This window comes from Podarcis filfolensis (assembly GCF_964270895.1).
Source record: "Podarcis filfolensis genome assembly, chromosome: Z".
Lineage (NCBI taxonomy): Eukaryota > Metazoa > Chordata > Lepidosauria > Squamata > Lacertidae > Podarcis > Podarcis filfolensis.
In genome coordinates, this window is record NC_139617.1 from 2,806,841 (window position 1) to 2,822,434 (window position 15,594).

General features: G+C 45.2%; 2 protein-coding genes across 5 annotated transcripts in view; one reads left to right on the top strand and one right to left on the bottom strand.

Moving 5' to 3' along the window:
• Positions 1-1,136: 1,136 nt before the first annotated feature.
• LOC310754681 (uncharacterized protein) lies at positions 1,137-4,473 on the top strand. The gene is made up of 2 exons (XM_083596764.1): positions 1,137-2,401; positions 3,713-4,473. Exons 1-2 carry the CDS (start codon positions 1,555-1,557, stop codon positions 4,180-4,182), a joined length of 1,317 nt encoding a protein of 438 aa, XP_083452890.1. The 5' UTR covers positions 1,137-1,554; the 3' UTR covers positions 4,183-4,473.
• Positions 4,474-9,074: 4,601 nt separating this feature from the next.
• Positions 9,075-15,594, bottom strand: part of PLS3 (plastin 3) — a 69,772-nt gene continuing 63,252 nt past the window's right edge. For all 4 annotated transcript variants that reach the window (XM_083595421.1, XM_083595422.1, XM_083595423.1 and 1 more), the window contains 4 exons: positions 15,015-15,148; positions 14,314-14,437; positions 12,332-12,456; positions 9,075-11,190 (listed from right to left, as the gene is read on the bottom strand). In XM_083595421.1, the coding sequence (XP_083451547.1) occupies positions 11,058-11,190; positions 12,332-12,456; positions 14,314-14,437; positions 15,015-15,148 (516 nt within the window). In that variant the 3' untranslated portion in view covers positions 9,075-11,057. The remainder of the gene's footprint in view (positions 11,191-12,331; positions 12,457-14,313; positions 14,438-15,014; positions 15,149-15,594) is intronic.

Sequence of the window (15,594 nt, forward strand, 5' to 3'; positions counted from 1 at the left end):
GATAGTTTTGCTGTTTGCTGCCCTGGGCCCCTTTGGATGGAAATACATGATAAAAGTTGAATAAATCAAATAACAAACACGGTATGTTTATTAAAAGTATTCATCACACAATATGTTGCACAGAGCGGGTGGTGGTTGGACATCTTACCTTTCATGCCAGATGAAGAGTGCTGCATAACTCAGAAGCCTGCCACATTCCTTATGATAAATGGCAAGTAAGAAATCTAAAGAATAAAATAAATCCACATCCATTCAAGGAGGAGGAAGAGGAGGAAGAGGAGGAGAAGCAGCCTGTCACATTTCCAGCAACTCACCATACTGTCCTTGCTTAGCCAGACCCTCTTCGGGTAATGGAGTCTAGTTGGGGAGAAAAGTGTTGCATGGGAGCCCCGACCCCACTTTCTATGGGATTGCAGTAGATCCGGGCTTAACCACACAGATCCACGACTGTTGTGTAGAATGACAAGGGATGCCCTGGTTGAGGCAGAATCCTCAAGTCACAGAAGGCATCAGAACAGATTCACATACTGAACTAGAAAGTTAAAGGGAGCAACAGCTACAACAAAATTCTCAAAAAGGCAGATCATAGGTGAAGAGCATCTAAGGATGTCGGGGGCCGGCAGACAAGCAAGCTATTAAATGCTTTCTTCACATAGCTGTCAACTTTCAGATTTGAAAATAAGGGATCAGCAGCCTCACCTGTCCCGGGGACAGTCTATGGGATATCTAACAATGCGGGATAGCAGCGGGAAAAGGCGCTGGAATAAGGGAATTTCCCGCAAAAAAAGGGAAGGTTGACAGCTATGTTTCTTCATCAGTCAAAACAAGTAGACTGCAGGCATCCTTGTTGTGGTCAATGACATGCTGTTCCAGTCTGGAGCAGAAATTGGATTCAGTTCACACTTGCTTTTTGGGAATAGTTCCTAAACTGTTTTAATTTATGTGTGGTTTTTATTTTAGTGTAATATTGTTGCAAACCACTTTGATTTTTGTTATAAAATTGTAGTATTCAAATATTTTTATAAATATATACAGAAAGGCAAACCTGCCTAATTTGCTCTTTCCATGCAAACTTAAACACATATATTGGAATTTTCACTTTTCCTAATGTTTGCAATGTGGTTCTCCATCCTGGTTAATGTTTCTAAAACTGCAAATGCTAGGTTAAAGTGTGCATAAAAATGAAAACAGCATCTATATTGAGGAGACAGCTTTGCAAAACTGTCTGCATGGAGCAAAATTGCATACAAAAATTATGGGTCAGGAGGAATTATCACTAAAATGCAGATTAAATTTCATAAGGGTTGGTTTTGAAAACGGAGCTGTAAGTTGATGTGGAAATGCAGAGAACTGAACTTAAGACAGATTCGTTCACTCTTTGGCCAGTCCTTCTTGTAAGCTCTTGTTTGACTAAGAACTTTATCCCTCCTTGTTCATAGGAAGCTTAATCTCCCTTGGCTTCATTTCACTTCTCAAAAGCCACCTCATTCATCTCAGTCCCCTCTGCCATTTCTCTCTGCAAGGCAGTCCGCGTTCTTTATCCTATGCTGGGACATGCACCTCCTGCTTCTTCTTTTGATCTTCACCAGTTCATTGAGGCCTGGCTTGGGCCCCTCGACTTGCCCCTCCTCGTGCAATTGCTCCCCTGGTGCCACCATTTACTGCAACAGCGCTGGACTCCGCAGCCTCCCTAGGGAAATTGCTGCTTCCACCATCTCGCTGAACCTGTCCAATAACTTTCTGCGCTTGCTGACCACCGACGCCTTCAGCAACCTCACCTACCTGAACAGCCTCTGGCTGGATCGCAACAACCTCACTTTCCTGTACCCGGGAGCTTTTAAGTCACTCTGCAACCTGCGGGTCTTATATCTCAGCAGGAACCCCAGGCTGACCTACCTCCATGCCAACACCTTCCAAGGCCTTCATAACCTCATCAGTTTGGATTTATCCCACTGCAACCTCTTTGAAATCCACCCTTTTGTTTTCTCCCACCTCCCCTCTTTGGAAGCCCTCGACCTAACCTCCAACAACATGCGTTACATCCCACAAGCTTTCCGGAGCCTGACGAGCCTCACACAGCTGTCAATGGAGAGGAACCACATCGAAGCCATCGGTAGAGACTCCCTGAAGGACATGGGAGCCCTGAGAGAGCTGAACCTCCGGAAGAATCGCATCTGGACCATCCAAAAGGACGCCTTCCTCCAACTGGACAGGCTTGGCACGTTAAATTTAGGACACAACCGTCTCTCCAATTTGCCTAATCAGCTCTTCAGTGGATTGACACAGCTCAAGAGCATCCACCTAGAGGCCAATCGGCTCACCAGGATCAGCTGCCCTTTCGACAGTCTCCAGAATTTGAGGAGGCTCTACCTCAACAACAACCGGATTTTGTCCATTGCAGGTAAGAATGGACAGGTCTTGTCCATTTCAGTTCCTCTTAGTTTATCATGCCTCCCCCCCCATCTTAAATTCTAAAAGCTCCCACATTTCTGTAGGAATTTGTGGCTTTAAAAGCAACAACAACAGCCTTGCGAAAATTAATCAGCATTTCCATGATAATTGTACAATTGTACCTAATAAACACATTTTTGTATACATTAAGCTAGAAAACAATGGACTAATATACATATGGCTAATGTACTGTCACCACAAGTGATTTTTACTAATGTGAATTTTGCACACAAAATTTTCATCAATATTTATTAATTTATTATTTGATCTGCTGAATCTCTTTTGACAGAGCATTCTGCAGGACTGTGCTGATAACACTAAAGTCTCTATTTCTTGCTGTTATCAAGTGAGCCTCACCAACTCAAAGAATGATCAATAACACTCCAGTGTTGATCTCACTGATCAAGCAAGGAGATAAGGGTTTAGGTGGTCCCTGAGCTGGCCTAGTCTAAGTTGTTCTGGGCTTTGTAAATTCATGCAAAGACCTTGAACCTTGTGTATATACAGTGGTACCTCCAGTTACGAAGTTAATTCATTCCGGAGGTCCATTCTTAGGCCAAAACCGTTCATAACCTGAGGCATGCTTTTGCTAATGGTGCCTCCTGTTACTGCTGTGCTGCCGGTGCACGACTTCCACTTGCATCCCGGGGCAAAGTTCACAACAAGCTGCATCTACTTCCGGGTTAGCAGAGCTTGTAACCTCCTAGCGTTTGCAAGGAGGACGGTATGTAACACGAGGTTCCACTGTATACAATATGATCACAGCTTATGTGTGGGTTCAGTTCCAAGGCTTCTGTGTACACTCAAAAATGTGTATGCTCAAACTGCCCCCTTGGAACTGCCGCTGCACAAGCATCCCCAGCCTTCTGGAGCCAGCATGCTAAGTGGGCCTTGCCCCCCAAGTGAGGCAGAGAGCTTAAAAGCTCTTTCCACACCTGGAAAATGCAGTGCAAAAAATTCTTCCAAGTTCTCCATCTTGCTTGCAGTGTTTCAACCAGACAACCTTCAACTGCACACGGTTGGAATCACGCCAGCTAAATGCATGTAAGTTGTGATTGTACTATGTATATACATATTTATGCACATTTCTGCCTAATCTGTGCTTTGGTTGTCTGTAGAACCACATCACAAAGTTCTGAGAAGGGCAGGTGTCAAAGGACCAGCTGCATTTCAGTCTGCCTATTGGTTTGAGAAGCGTGAATTTGACTGCTTGCCATCGAATGCAAATGAAATCCAGTTTCTCTCCCCTCCCTGACTGCAGGCCCTGCTTTCGCACACTTGAAGGAACTGGACTTCCTCCACTTGAACAGGAACAACCTGAGCTACCTCTCCAGCCACCTCCTGGTAGAGCTCCCCAAGCTGAGACACGTCCTCCTGTCACACAACCCTTGGCAGTGTGACTGCGGAATGTTGTGGTTTGCCACTTGGATCCTCACCTACCAAGGGGTCATTGAGGGCTTGCACTGTGCCTTTCCCACCATTCACAACACATCTCAGCTTGGCCAGCGTGCTCAGGGGGCCTTACCCAGCTGCCCGCCACAGTCTGGGGTCACGAAGGAAGAAGGCTGCGATGGGCCCTACACAAGTCGGGCTTCTCACCTGGTTGTTGCTGCTGCTGCTGCTGCTGAGAAATCGTTTTGCCTCCTCCTTGCCTGTTGGGCCTCGTACTCAGCTGTGTTCTCGTTACCTAAGCAACTAGGTATCCACAATCTCCTTGTCAAGGCTTTGTAACCCACCTTCATTTCAAGCTGCCTGCTATAAAGGGACAGATTATTTCTCTAATCCCTTTTTGGGAGGGGGGTTTGCTCCCTGTCCATTAATAAACTGTGCTTACAGTTTAGCCCCTGCCAAGCTATCAATTAGCAAAAGTGTGATTAATGCTGCAGGCAGTGGCATAGTGTGGGGGAGGGGCACAGGGACAGCTGCTCAGTGCGCAAAATCGTTAGGGGTGCAAAATTTCAACACCTGGTGCTGCCTCAATACAGCTGTGTGCTTCTGTCACTCCATGCAAACCAGGAAGTGACCTCTTCTTTTCAGATCTCTGTGGCTGTAATCTCCTGGGTGATGTGGGTGCTGTTGGGCAGCTGAACGTGCATGTGTACTTGGTCTGTTTCCCTCCCCTCCCCACCACTCCTTGTGGCCCTGGGCACTGGCAACCTACGCCACTGGCTGCAGACATGCTCGTGAGATGCTAATTTCATGGTGGTTTGGCTGGGCAAGGGCATATGGATACTTAAGAGAGCCAAAAGTTCAGTAGGTCAGGTTAGCTGCCAGGGCTCTGGGCTTTTAATCTGGAATGCTGCTGCCTGTTCCAAGACAACTGCGAAAGGATGCTTTGGTGTGGGATCTGTGGGCTGCAGCTCAGGATCCTTCTAGGGACTTCCTATCTGAGCTTTCTGTCTGATGATGTCAGGGATTAAAGTTGAGTCTTTGTGTGCACAGTATAGGAACCCTGGGTTGTAAAGTTGGCTTGTTTCAACAGACAGTAGTTAAGATTAACCAGTTTAGGGTTTGAACATGGGTCACTGTTTTTTCTTTGAATCATTGTAACAGCCTGCAGGCATAATTTCAGTGTTTCTGTTTTGGTAAAGTTCTACTGGGTTCTTATTGTATTTTGATACTCTGCTTTGTTTTCTTTTGTTTTGTTTTTGCTTGTGGTATCATGATTGCAATCTGTCAAACTGTTTAAAGATGTTGTTATGTTAAGTGGATATTTAAGTTATTAAAATAATGATGAAGATTATAAACAAACAAACAAACCCTATGTTGCCTTATGCCGAGTCAAATCTAGCCCAGCAGTGTCTGCATTGACTGGCAGCAGCTCTCCAGGCTTCCCTGTCCTACCTGGAGATGCCAGGGGTTGAATCTGGGACCATCGGCAAGGAAGGACCATCCGCTTTGCCGCTGAGCTTATGGCCGCTCCCCACTAGAATCATAGAATCATCATAGAGTTGGAAGAGACCACAAGGGCCATCGAGTCCAACCCCCTGCCAAGCAGGAAACACCATCAGAGCACTCCTGACATATGGTTGTCAAGCCTCTGCTTAAAGACCTCCAAAGAAGGAGACTCCACCACACTCCTTGGCAGCAAATTCCACTGTCGAACAGCTCTTACTGTCAGGAAGTTCTTCCTAATGTTTAGGTGGAATCTTCTTTCTTGTAGTTTGGAACCATTGCTCCGTGTCCGCTTCTCTGGAGCAGCAGAAAACAACCTTTCTCCCTCCTCTATGTGACATCCTTTTATATATTTGAACATGGCTATCATATCGCTCCTTAACCTCCTCTTCTCCAGGCTAAACATGCCCAGCTCCCTTAGCCGTTCCTCATAAGGCATCGTTTCCAGGCCTTTGACCATTTTGGTTGCCCTCCTCTGGACACGTTCCAGTTTGTCAGTGTCCTTCTTGAACTGTGGTGCCCAGAACTGGACACAGTACTCCAGGTGAGGTCTGACCAGAGCAGAATACAGTGGCACTATTACTTCCCTTGATCTAGATGCTATACTCCTATTGATGCAGCCCAGAATTGCATTGGCTTTTTTAGCTGCCGCGTCACACTGTTGGCTCATGTCAAGTTTGTGGTCAACCAAGACTCCTAGATCCTTTTCACATGTACTGCTCTCAAGCCAGGTGTCACCCATCTTGTATTTGTGCCTCTCATTTTTTTTGCCCAAGTGCAATACTTTACATTTCTCCCTGTTAAAATTCATCTTGTTTGTTTTGACCCAGTTCTCTAATCTGTCAAGGTCGTTTTGAAGTGTGATCCTGTCCTTTGGGGTGTTAGCCACCCCTCCCAGTTTGGTGTCATCTGCAAATTTGATCAGGATGCCCTTGAGTCCATCATCCAAGTCGTTGATAAAGATGTTGAATAAGACAAACATCTTTGGCCACTAGTGGCCAAAATGATGGGAACGTTTAGGAAAAGTTGTATTTCTGAGGCTTGGTGGCTTAAACATCAGTCTTTTTTGGAATAAGATTATAATGAAGAATATAATGCAACAATCTGGGATGAATTATCTTTATTCTATAAAAAACTACTGTATAGCCAAATAAAATAAACACAAAAAACATGATAAAGGGTATTTCATAACTTCTCACCATTTCTGTTTTAATACTTTGTATGGAAACCTTTGGCCACAATCACAGCCCTACATCAGCATCCCATGGAGTGAACCAAGGAGTTTAGGCCACCAGGTATTATAATGTGAAACCAAGATTGCATGATTGCTTCTAGCAATTGTGCTTTATTCCTTGATTGCCCCTGACTAAAATAGTTTCTTTTATTTGCTTCACAGATTTTCTATTGGATTTAGGTCAGGGCTATGACACCATTTTCTAGGTGACTAGTCAACTCTTTACACTCCATTTGCCACTGGTTACTTTTGAGTTAAGGAAATCTAAACCACAGAGCCTAGGGACTTGCCGATCAGAAGGTCAGCGGTTCGAATCCCCGCGACGGGGTGAGCTCCTGTTGCTCGGTTCCTGGTCCTGCCAACCTAGCAGTTCGAAAGCATGTCAAAGTGCAAGTAGATAAATAGGTACCTCTCTGGCGGGAAGGCAAACAGCGTTTCCGTGCGCTGCTCTGTTTGCCAGAAGCGGCTTAGTCATGATGGCCACATGACCCAGAAGCTTTACGCCGGCTCCATTGGCAATAAAGCAAGATGAGCGCTGCAATTCCAGAGTTCACCACAACTGGACCTAATGGTCAGGGGTCCCTTTACCTTTACTTCTTGCCACACAAGGCAGTTGTGCTTTCTTTTTCTGGTTATTTGGCTATACCTTTTGATACAATAAAGATGATTCAGCAAAATTTGTTGCATTATATTCCACATTAAATCATCTTTCTATTGCTATATGTTTTTATGGCATCAGTTTCTGGTATTATTCTAAAACAAGATTTAAGTTATGAGCCACCAAACCTTAGAAATACAACTTTCCCTAAAGGTTACCACAATTCTGACCACTAGAGTATGTTCTTTGCCCCAAGTTACAGTGCAGGAAACCATCTCCCCAAGTCCTTTCAGATATTATTCAGTCCATCCTTTCTTCTTGCAGAATGTTCTGGTCCTGATGCCTTCACACACTCCACAAACTCCCTAACTTGCAACATCTTGGAAGCAGGTGGGTTTGGTCAGGGATGGAGAACTTGAGGTCCTGAAGATGTTGCTGGGACTACAACTCCCACCATTCCCTGAACATTGGCAAGGCTGGCTGGGGCAAAGGGAGTTGTAGTCTGGTAACATATGTAGGGCTACCAGTCTCCCATCCTTGGGGAAAGGGGAAGGAAAACCTAAGAACAGGCAGGGCAAACGTAAGAGTGACCTCTTCTAGGTTCTGAGTTTGTCAATAGATGCCCCCAAAAGGTTTTCATTTTGTTTCATCTAATAAGGACTAGAATCTTGGATAACCCTCCAAAGTGCAAAATGTCCTTTCATTGCAGAGAATAACTTCACTTTTTAGGATACTAGGAGCCTTCCTAAGATTTCCAGCAAGTTTGCAAGATATGGATACATATTATTTACAAGGTATGTTTTGAAAGATGCATGCTTCTCCAGCTAGTAGTAAAGAAATGCAACCCGTACAGAATGATCTATGATAGGCATGCCAGAGGGATGTAGAAGAAATGTACAAAGCAGCACCATTTGGGCTTCATTGCAACCAGTGACACAGGGCCAAACTACACATTACACCAAGTGCTACATTATTGAGCTTCTGAATTCCGCACCCAAAATACAGCCATGAGGAGAGCTGCCAGTTTGTTTGCAACACGAGCACTGGGGTCATTTTTTAAAACCCCTTCCTCCGTGCTATTTCACAATCAAAATCCCAAACTGTTTGTTTGGGCTGGGAAGAGCGAACATAGCTACCTGCATTGCAAGTTTTCCGTCCCCAGAATCTCTTACATAGAATGTTGCTCAGTCCTCTGTGCATTCCTGGCTGCGTTGGTTCAGCAAGCTGTTCCTACAGGAATGGTGAACACCTCCAATGAAGGAGCCCACACCCTAATTTAGGGTCCCCTATCCCGTCATGTGAGTGGAAAGGAGTGTTCAGGCTTTGAACTGAGAAGTAGAGTTGCACCTGCTTACTGCATGCCCCCTCCCTGTGCCAAAACACCTCTTATGAGCCACGTGTTTGATGATGCAGGAAAGGGCTATTACATGCATCAAGCTGAATTTCATTGGGCATTCAATGAATCTGAATTTAGGGCAGAAAAAAGGCAGTAACTCCTTCACACAGTGTTACAGAGTTAAATTATGGAATTTACTCCCCTGGGAAGCCATGATGGCCCTCAACTTGGGCAGAGAGGGCTGTAAAATGGGATTGGGCAAATTCATGGAGGAGAAGGCTGCAAACAGCTACCGGTCATGATGGCTATTCTCTGCCTACATGGTCAGAGGCAGTCATGCTTCTGAATACCAGCTGCTGGGAAAGGCAGCAGGGGGAGAGCTGCTCTTGTGCTTGGATCCTGACTGTGTGCTTCCCACCCATCTCTGGTTGGCCACTGTGAGAACAGGATGCTGGACTGGCTGGGCCACTGGCCTACATCCAGCTGCAGGCTCTTCTGACATCCTTATACTGGGCTTGAACCAGGAGGTGCGAGAAACTGGCACGCTGACAGAAATCAGATTTGGTCTGTATTTTAAACAACTTTATTTCAACTTTAAACAACTTTTGCTTTGTCTCCATATTACATCATTTTGAATAGCTCAGGATAACAATATGACCTGAAGGGTAGCTAACAGCTCGCCAAAGCCAGAGTACACTTGCTCCTATGGATAGAATGCCTTCTCATTGCTGATAACATTTCCCTTTTTTATTTATATAAAAAAATAGTTTCTGAAATCTCAGCACATTCCGCAATTACTGGTCCCTGCTGTTTGTGGAATTGGCCTGGTCCCATCTGCCATGCTTTTCTATACACACACACACACACACACACACACACACGAAAAAGAGGTGCCAGAACTCATCATGAGCGCCTCCCTTGCTCTCTTATAATGGCAATGGTGCCCACCTGAGAGGGGCCAGAACTGAGTTCCAGTGAGTTCCGGCTGGGGGGGAAAAAGCCCTGTATATAGATAGATAGATAGATAGATAGATGGATGATAGATGGATAGGTGTGTGTGCGTGCGCATATTTAAAAACTTAAGATGTTTCGCATACATATTCTGGGGTTAAACAACAAAGATCTCTAGCAAAATACAAACTGAACCAAGATAATATTACACACACAAAAAAGGCATTCATTTGGTTCTTTTGGTTTACTGAAGCAGTTGGCAATGCAGTAGCCTTTGAAGGTGGTGCTTCTCAAAACAAAAGAATTTGTTTTATATATAAAGAGAAAACTTAGCCAGAAAAGGGGGGGGGACCCTGCTATGCTTGTGCCTGCAAAGGAATAAAAAGCATCGTTAGGCTGTACGGAAGAAAAATAAAGATAAGAGCAGCACCATGTTTTGAGAATACTGCTGGAAGACTCGTCTTTGTAAGTACCATTTCCCCCCTGCCCCTTCCTGTCTCCTCCCTTGAGACCAGCTGTGTGCAGATTTCCATCCCACAGGACCCCTGGGAAAAGAACTGGGTGAGGTTAATTGGGCTTTTGTTTTCAAAAAACAAGTTTTTATCTTTACAGAGAGCATGTTTGAGGAAGTGTAGGCCATGCTAGCTGAAATTTTAGAAACCACTGGCATTTCACATTAAGATTTCCACTGTGAAAGTGACAGGGAATAAGCACCTGGCATTGCTCCTCCCTGTGACTGTCACTGCAATCCTAACCATACCCACCCAAATGTATTATTTACTTCAACGGGGCTTACCCCCTCGTAAGTGGGGTTAGGGTTGCGGCCCAAATCATGCAGGACAAATTAAACCTACCAGTCTATAGTTGCTGAGAAAATGCTGCAGAATTACAGAATGTGTACAACCTCACCCAGTTCTATAATTTACAACTAGATGCAGCCTTTTATTAGCCAAGATGTAGAATCCTTTCTTTCATTCTTTTTGTGCCTGGGGTAACACACAGTTCTGGTTACTGCCTTTGCCTCAATGAAACTGCAGCAAAAATTCAATGGAAACTCAATGCTGTCACACATTCTAAGACCACCTGAAATAAAATAAAAACTAGACTCCCCCCCCCCTTTGTTAAGACAGAAGAGTGAGATGCATCACTATTAAGGACTGATGCCAGCCAGCTCTGACAGCCCACTAAAGAACGGAGCATCTAAGCATGGAAGCCTCAGCTGCCAGCCCAGCAGTCTGCTCCACAAAAATATCCAAATGCTTTCTTGCAGGCACTTGAGAAAACAAACCTTTCTTTAAAAAAAAAAAATCTGGGGGAAGAGAGCTCTTGTGGCTGGTTAACGCTCCCCCCCCCATCTCTTTCTCTGAGAATTCTCATCACATTTCTGCCTTTTGCAGGACAAAATGGAGAGTTCCCCTTTAAAAACAAAACAAAACAAAAACCACACCAAGAGTTCTTTTGTTGCTGCTGCTGCTGCTGCTGCTGTAGAAGCTGGCAGCCTTTTCCTCTGGAATCAGCTGCTCTCGCAAGACACAAACGGGTGGGGGTGGGGGTGGATTGGTCTGGGTGCTTTGGTTTTGGTGCTTGGACTCTTAAACTCTCTTCATTCCTCGGCCCATCAAGCAGGCAAACACTGTCATTACCATCTTGGGTTTCACCTCCACCAGGTCCTCGGGGAGAGCATACACACGGGCCCCGATTCTCCTAGCCATTGACACAGCATACCTAGGAGCAAATGAAGGGATGTCAGGTGTCTTGAACCCTTTTGCCACTTGACCACAATGGAGGAGGAGGAGGAGATCTACACCCAAACATGTGGGGTCTGCAGTGCTGGATTTACGTATAAGCTAAACAAGCTATAGCTTAGGGCCCCACTCTCTTGGGGGCCACCCAAAAAAAATAAACAAAAAACCCCCTGGATGTACATTTCCAAAATATAAGATAAAAAATGAATAAAATAAAACCTACATACAGCAACAGTGTTTTGTGTTGTGTAGGCTCCTATTTGTTATGTGCAAATGGCTTTAGATACCTATTAGGTCCATCAATTACCATATAGCATATATTCAACACAAAAAACAGTGACAATTTGTTGTTGACAAAGGACAGCTGGACATATAAGGGGCTCCATTACCTTCAGTAGCTTAGGGCCTCATCAAACCTAAATCATCAAACCTAAATCTGGCCCTGGGGGTCTGAGACTGTCAAAGAATAGTTTTCTCCATTTTACCAACTATGGGCAGATCCACAACATACATGAAAGCACATCCAGCACACATTTAAAGCACATGATTTCACCCTCCTAGGAATCCTTGGAATTGTAGTTTCCCCTTCACAGAGCTACAATTCCCAGCAACCACAACAAATTACAGAAGAAGACCCCTTCGGGATCAGGCCAAAGGCCCTTCTAGTCGTGCGTCCTGTTCTTACAGTGGCTAACCAGGTACCCCGTTGGGAGGAAGAACACAAACAAGACCCGATCGCAAGAGCCCTTTCCCCTCCTGCTGCTTCCAGCAACTGGCATTCAGAAGCACTGCTGCCCCCAAGTGGGAGACTGAGCACCACGGCTAGTAGCCACGGACAGCTCCAAATTTCTTTGTGAATTTGCCAAATCCCCTTTTTAAAGCCACCTAGTTGGCGACCCTCACTGCCTCCTGTGGGAGTGAGTTCCGCAGTTCAACTAGGATTCTTTGCAGGGAGTCATGTGCTTTAAATGTGGAATCCTGAAAGCAAAAATTCTGGGATCAGCATATGTTTTTGGACTATGAGGTCTGCACACTAGACCTGGAGCCCGAGTTTCAAAAGAGAATACATTTGGTAGAATGCTAAAAAAATAGGACACTGAAGAAGAAGGAAAGAGGCTTACTTGGCATTACTGTGTTTATCTTCCTCTGACAGATCTCCTGTCTTCACAAGATCATAATTTATACAGCCAGGTTGAATGGCATCAATTAAGTCCACAACGGCTAAGCTGCTGCTAATACTCTTGTCCTAGATGAGAGAAGGGGGGCAGTATGTTAACGTAATTTAAAATTTGAGGAAGCGGGTGACAGACAATTCATACACAGAACACACACAGTTGAATTGTATAATAACAACAACAACAACAACAACAACAACAACAACAACAACAACAACAACAATAATAATAATAATAATAATTTATTTATACCCCACCCACCTGGCTGGGTTTCCCCAGCCACACTGGGTGGCTTCCAACAAAATATTAAAATACAATAATCTGTTAAACATTAAAAGCTTCCCTAAACAGGGCTGCCTTCAGATGTCTTCTAAAAGTCTGGTAGTTGTTTTTCTCTTTGACATCTGGTGGGAGGGCACTCCACAGGATGGATGCCACTACCGAGAAGGCCCTCTGTCTGGTTTCCTGTAACTTTGCTTCTTGCAGGGAGGGAACCGCCAGAAGGCCCTCGGCGCTGGACCTCAGTGTCCGGGCAGAACGATGGGGGTGGAGACGCTCCTTCAGGTATACTGGACCGAGGCTGTTTAGGGCTTTAAAGGTCAGCACGAACACTTTGAATTGTGCTCGGAAACGTACTGGGAGCCAGTGTAGATCTTTCAAGATTGGTGGCCGCTCCCAGTCACCAGTCTAGCTGCCGCATTCTGGATTAGTTGTAGTTTCTGGGTCACCTTCAAAGGTAGCTCCACATAGAGCGCACTGCAGTAGTCCAAGCGAGAGATAACCAGAGCATGCACCACTCTGGCGAGACACTCTGTGGGCAGGTAGGGTCTCATCCTGCGTACCAGATGGAACTGGTAAACAGCTGCCAGGACACAGAATTGACCTGCGCCTCCATGGGCAGCTGTGAGTCCAGAATGACTCCCAGGCTGCGCACCTGGTCCTTCAGGGGCATAGTTACCCCATTCAGGACCAGGGAGTCCTCCACACAAGGGAAAAACCAATGCAATGGAACAAACAGCAGCTCTTACACTTGGGGAGAATCAATATTTCTTTCTTGAGGTCTACAAAAATCTCTTGTGGGTGTTTAATCATCTCTAAGAATCTGCCATACAACCTGATATTCAGTGCTGTTTTTCTAGAAAAAGAGGTACCAGAACTCCCCATGAATATCTCCCTTGTTCTCTTAGAATGACAATGGCACCCACCAGAAAGGAACCAGAGCTGAGATCTGGTGAGTTCTGGCTGAAAGGAAGCCCTGCTGATATTCAGTATCTACAGGCTGCATCCAGCTAAGTCCAGCTGCTCACTCAAGTGCAGTTCCAGTGAAATTAAACCATCTCAGTTAGCCACGCCCATTAATTTCAATCAGTTTATCCTGAGTTAGGATTAGCACTAGTGCAGCCCTGTAGCATTGAGAACCGTGTGGAACTATGTCTTGGGTGAACCAGACTGCAGATGGTGGCCACTCAATTGGTGGACTGCACCTCCATAAATAAATAAAGAGCAGTAGCATGTCACAGAGGATAGTTTGAGCGTAGCCTCCTTATCTACAAGCAGGGAGATGTTTAAATGGAGGAACAAGAACTCACGGCAGCAGCTCACACCCAGATACTAATGACAGCCTGAAGTCTCACAGACTTCAGTTAGAACAAGGCCTAAGTTATTTGTGGATGATGGAAGATTTAGAAGAAGCTAGCAAACTGTTCACTGTCAGAGAGGTGTCTGCATGGGGAAAATTATTCCACAAGAGAAGCCTCCTGTTTTTCCCTGTCAGGATGGCTACTTATGCAGGCCTCAGGCCCAGAATGTGGCTACAGACACACCCACCTAAAAATACCAGGCTGCACCATTTCAGGAATATTTATGCTAGAATAAAGGCAAGAAATCCAATACCCATTTTAAAAGAAAGCGAGAGGAACGCTTTGCACCTTAAAGCTCTGGATACAGCTCGATTTTCCAGCTTCTGCCAAGGTCTTGTTTACCCAGCTTACGATAATGTCATCATTTGCCTTCTGACCATCTCCAAGATTCACTAGGACGTTCAGAGTATATCTAGGAGCAGGAAAAGGGAGATATCATTGTTCATCACAAAAGACAGAGAAGAACTTCCAAATAAAATAACCTGCTTGGGGTTTAGCAGTGAAAAGGTGGCTAATGAGCAAGAAAAAACTTCTCAGAAGTCTTCCTAGGATAACCAGGGACAAGAGTTGCAGGTCTTGGGCTAAATCAGGAGGGGGCGCCCTCAATATGCTGTGGGGTTGTCAACTCTTGATTTGTCAATTTTTCCTAATTCAAGACATTTCCATAGTCATTCCCTTATAGCTGGGGCTTCAAATTCTTTCCAGACCCTAATTTTCCACATGAATAAGCAAACAATTTTTTATTTCCCTTTTTCTTAAAAAAAAGGGGGGGGGGGAGAAAGAAGCTGCACCAGTGGACCTTCTTTGTTTTTCCGTGTGAGAACAGAAGCTGGGTTAACAACAGCAAAAGCAACCACACCAGACACAAAAGGCCCCAAGCCTTTTCTGAAACATTTGCCCACAGTGGAAGCCCTGTGGGCAGCCCACACCAAGGCCTTCGTCCTGCAAGGAAGCATTTGCACACGTCAAAAACTAAAGCTGAATGATACCTTCTCATCAGCTGCCACACTACAGCCAGCGTGAGAGTTGGGTTGCCGTCATTGAGGTCTTGCCCGCCAATGCCAACCAGGGAGAACTTTGCCGGATGCTTCCCTAGGTCGACGGCATAATTGCAATTTTCCAGCTGCTCGTGGGGAAAGGGGGAAATTGTGGAGAGGGAGAGAGAGAGAGAAAGGTTAGATTGTGTGATGTGCCTTATGCTGATGCAATCCAGCTAGCCTACTATGGTGCAGTCCCACCTGGGCAGAAATGGAGTTGTATTGCAGTTAAGTGTGTCAGGCTAGGACCTGGGAGACCAGGGTTCTAATCCCCACTCAGCCATGAAGCTCTCACATGGTGATTTTGGGGGCCAGTCACTGCCCCTCAGCCTAATCTACCGCACAGGGTTGCTGTGGGGGTTAAAACAAGGAGGAGGAGAACAATGTATGACACTTTGAGCTCCTTGGAGAAAAAGGAGGGATACAGATTCCATGAATAAATAGAAAAATCTTGGGGTTACTTGGAACAATATTCCCCAGCTCCCAAATGCCTGAGTAAGAAGGAAAGTTTTTTAATTCCTCCTGAATGTTA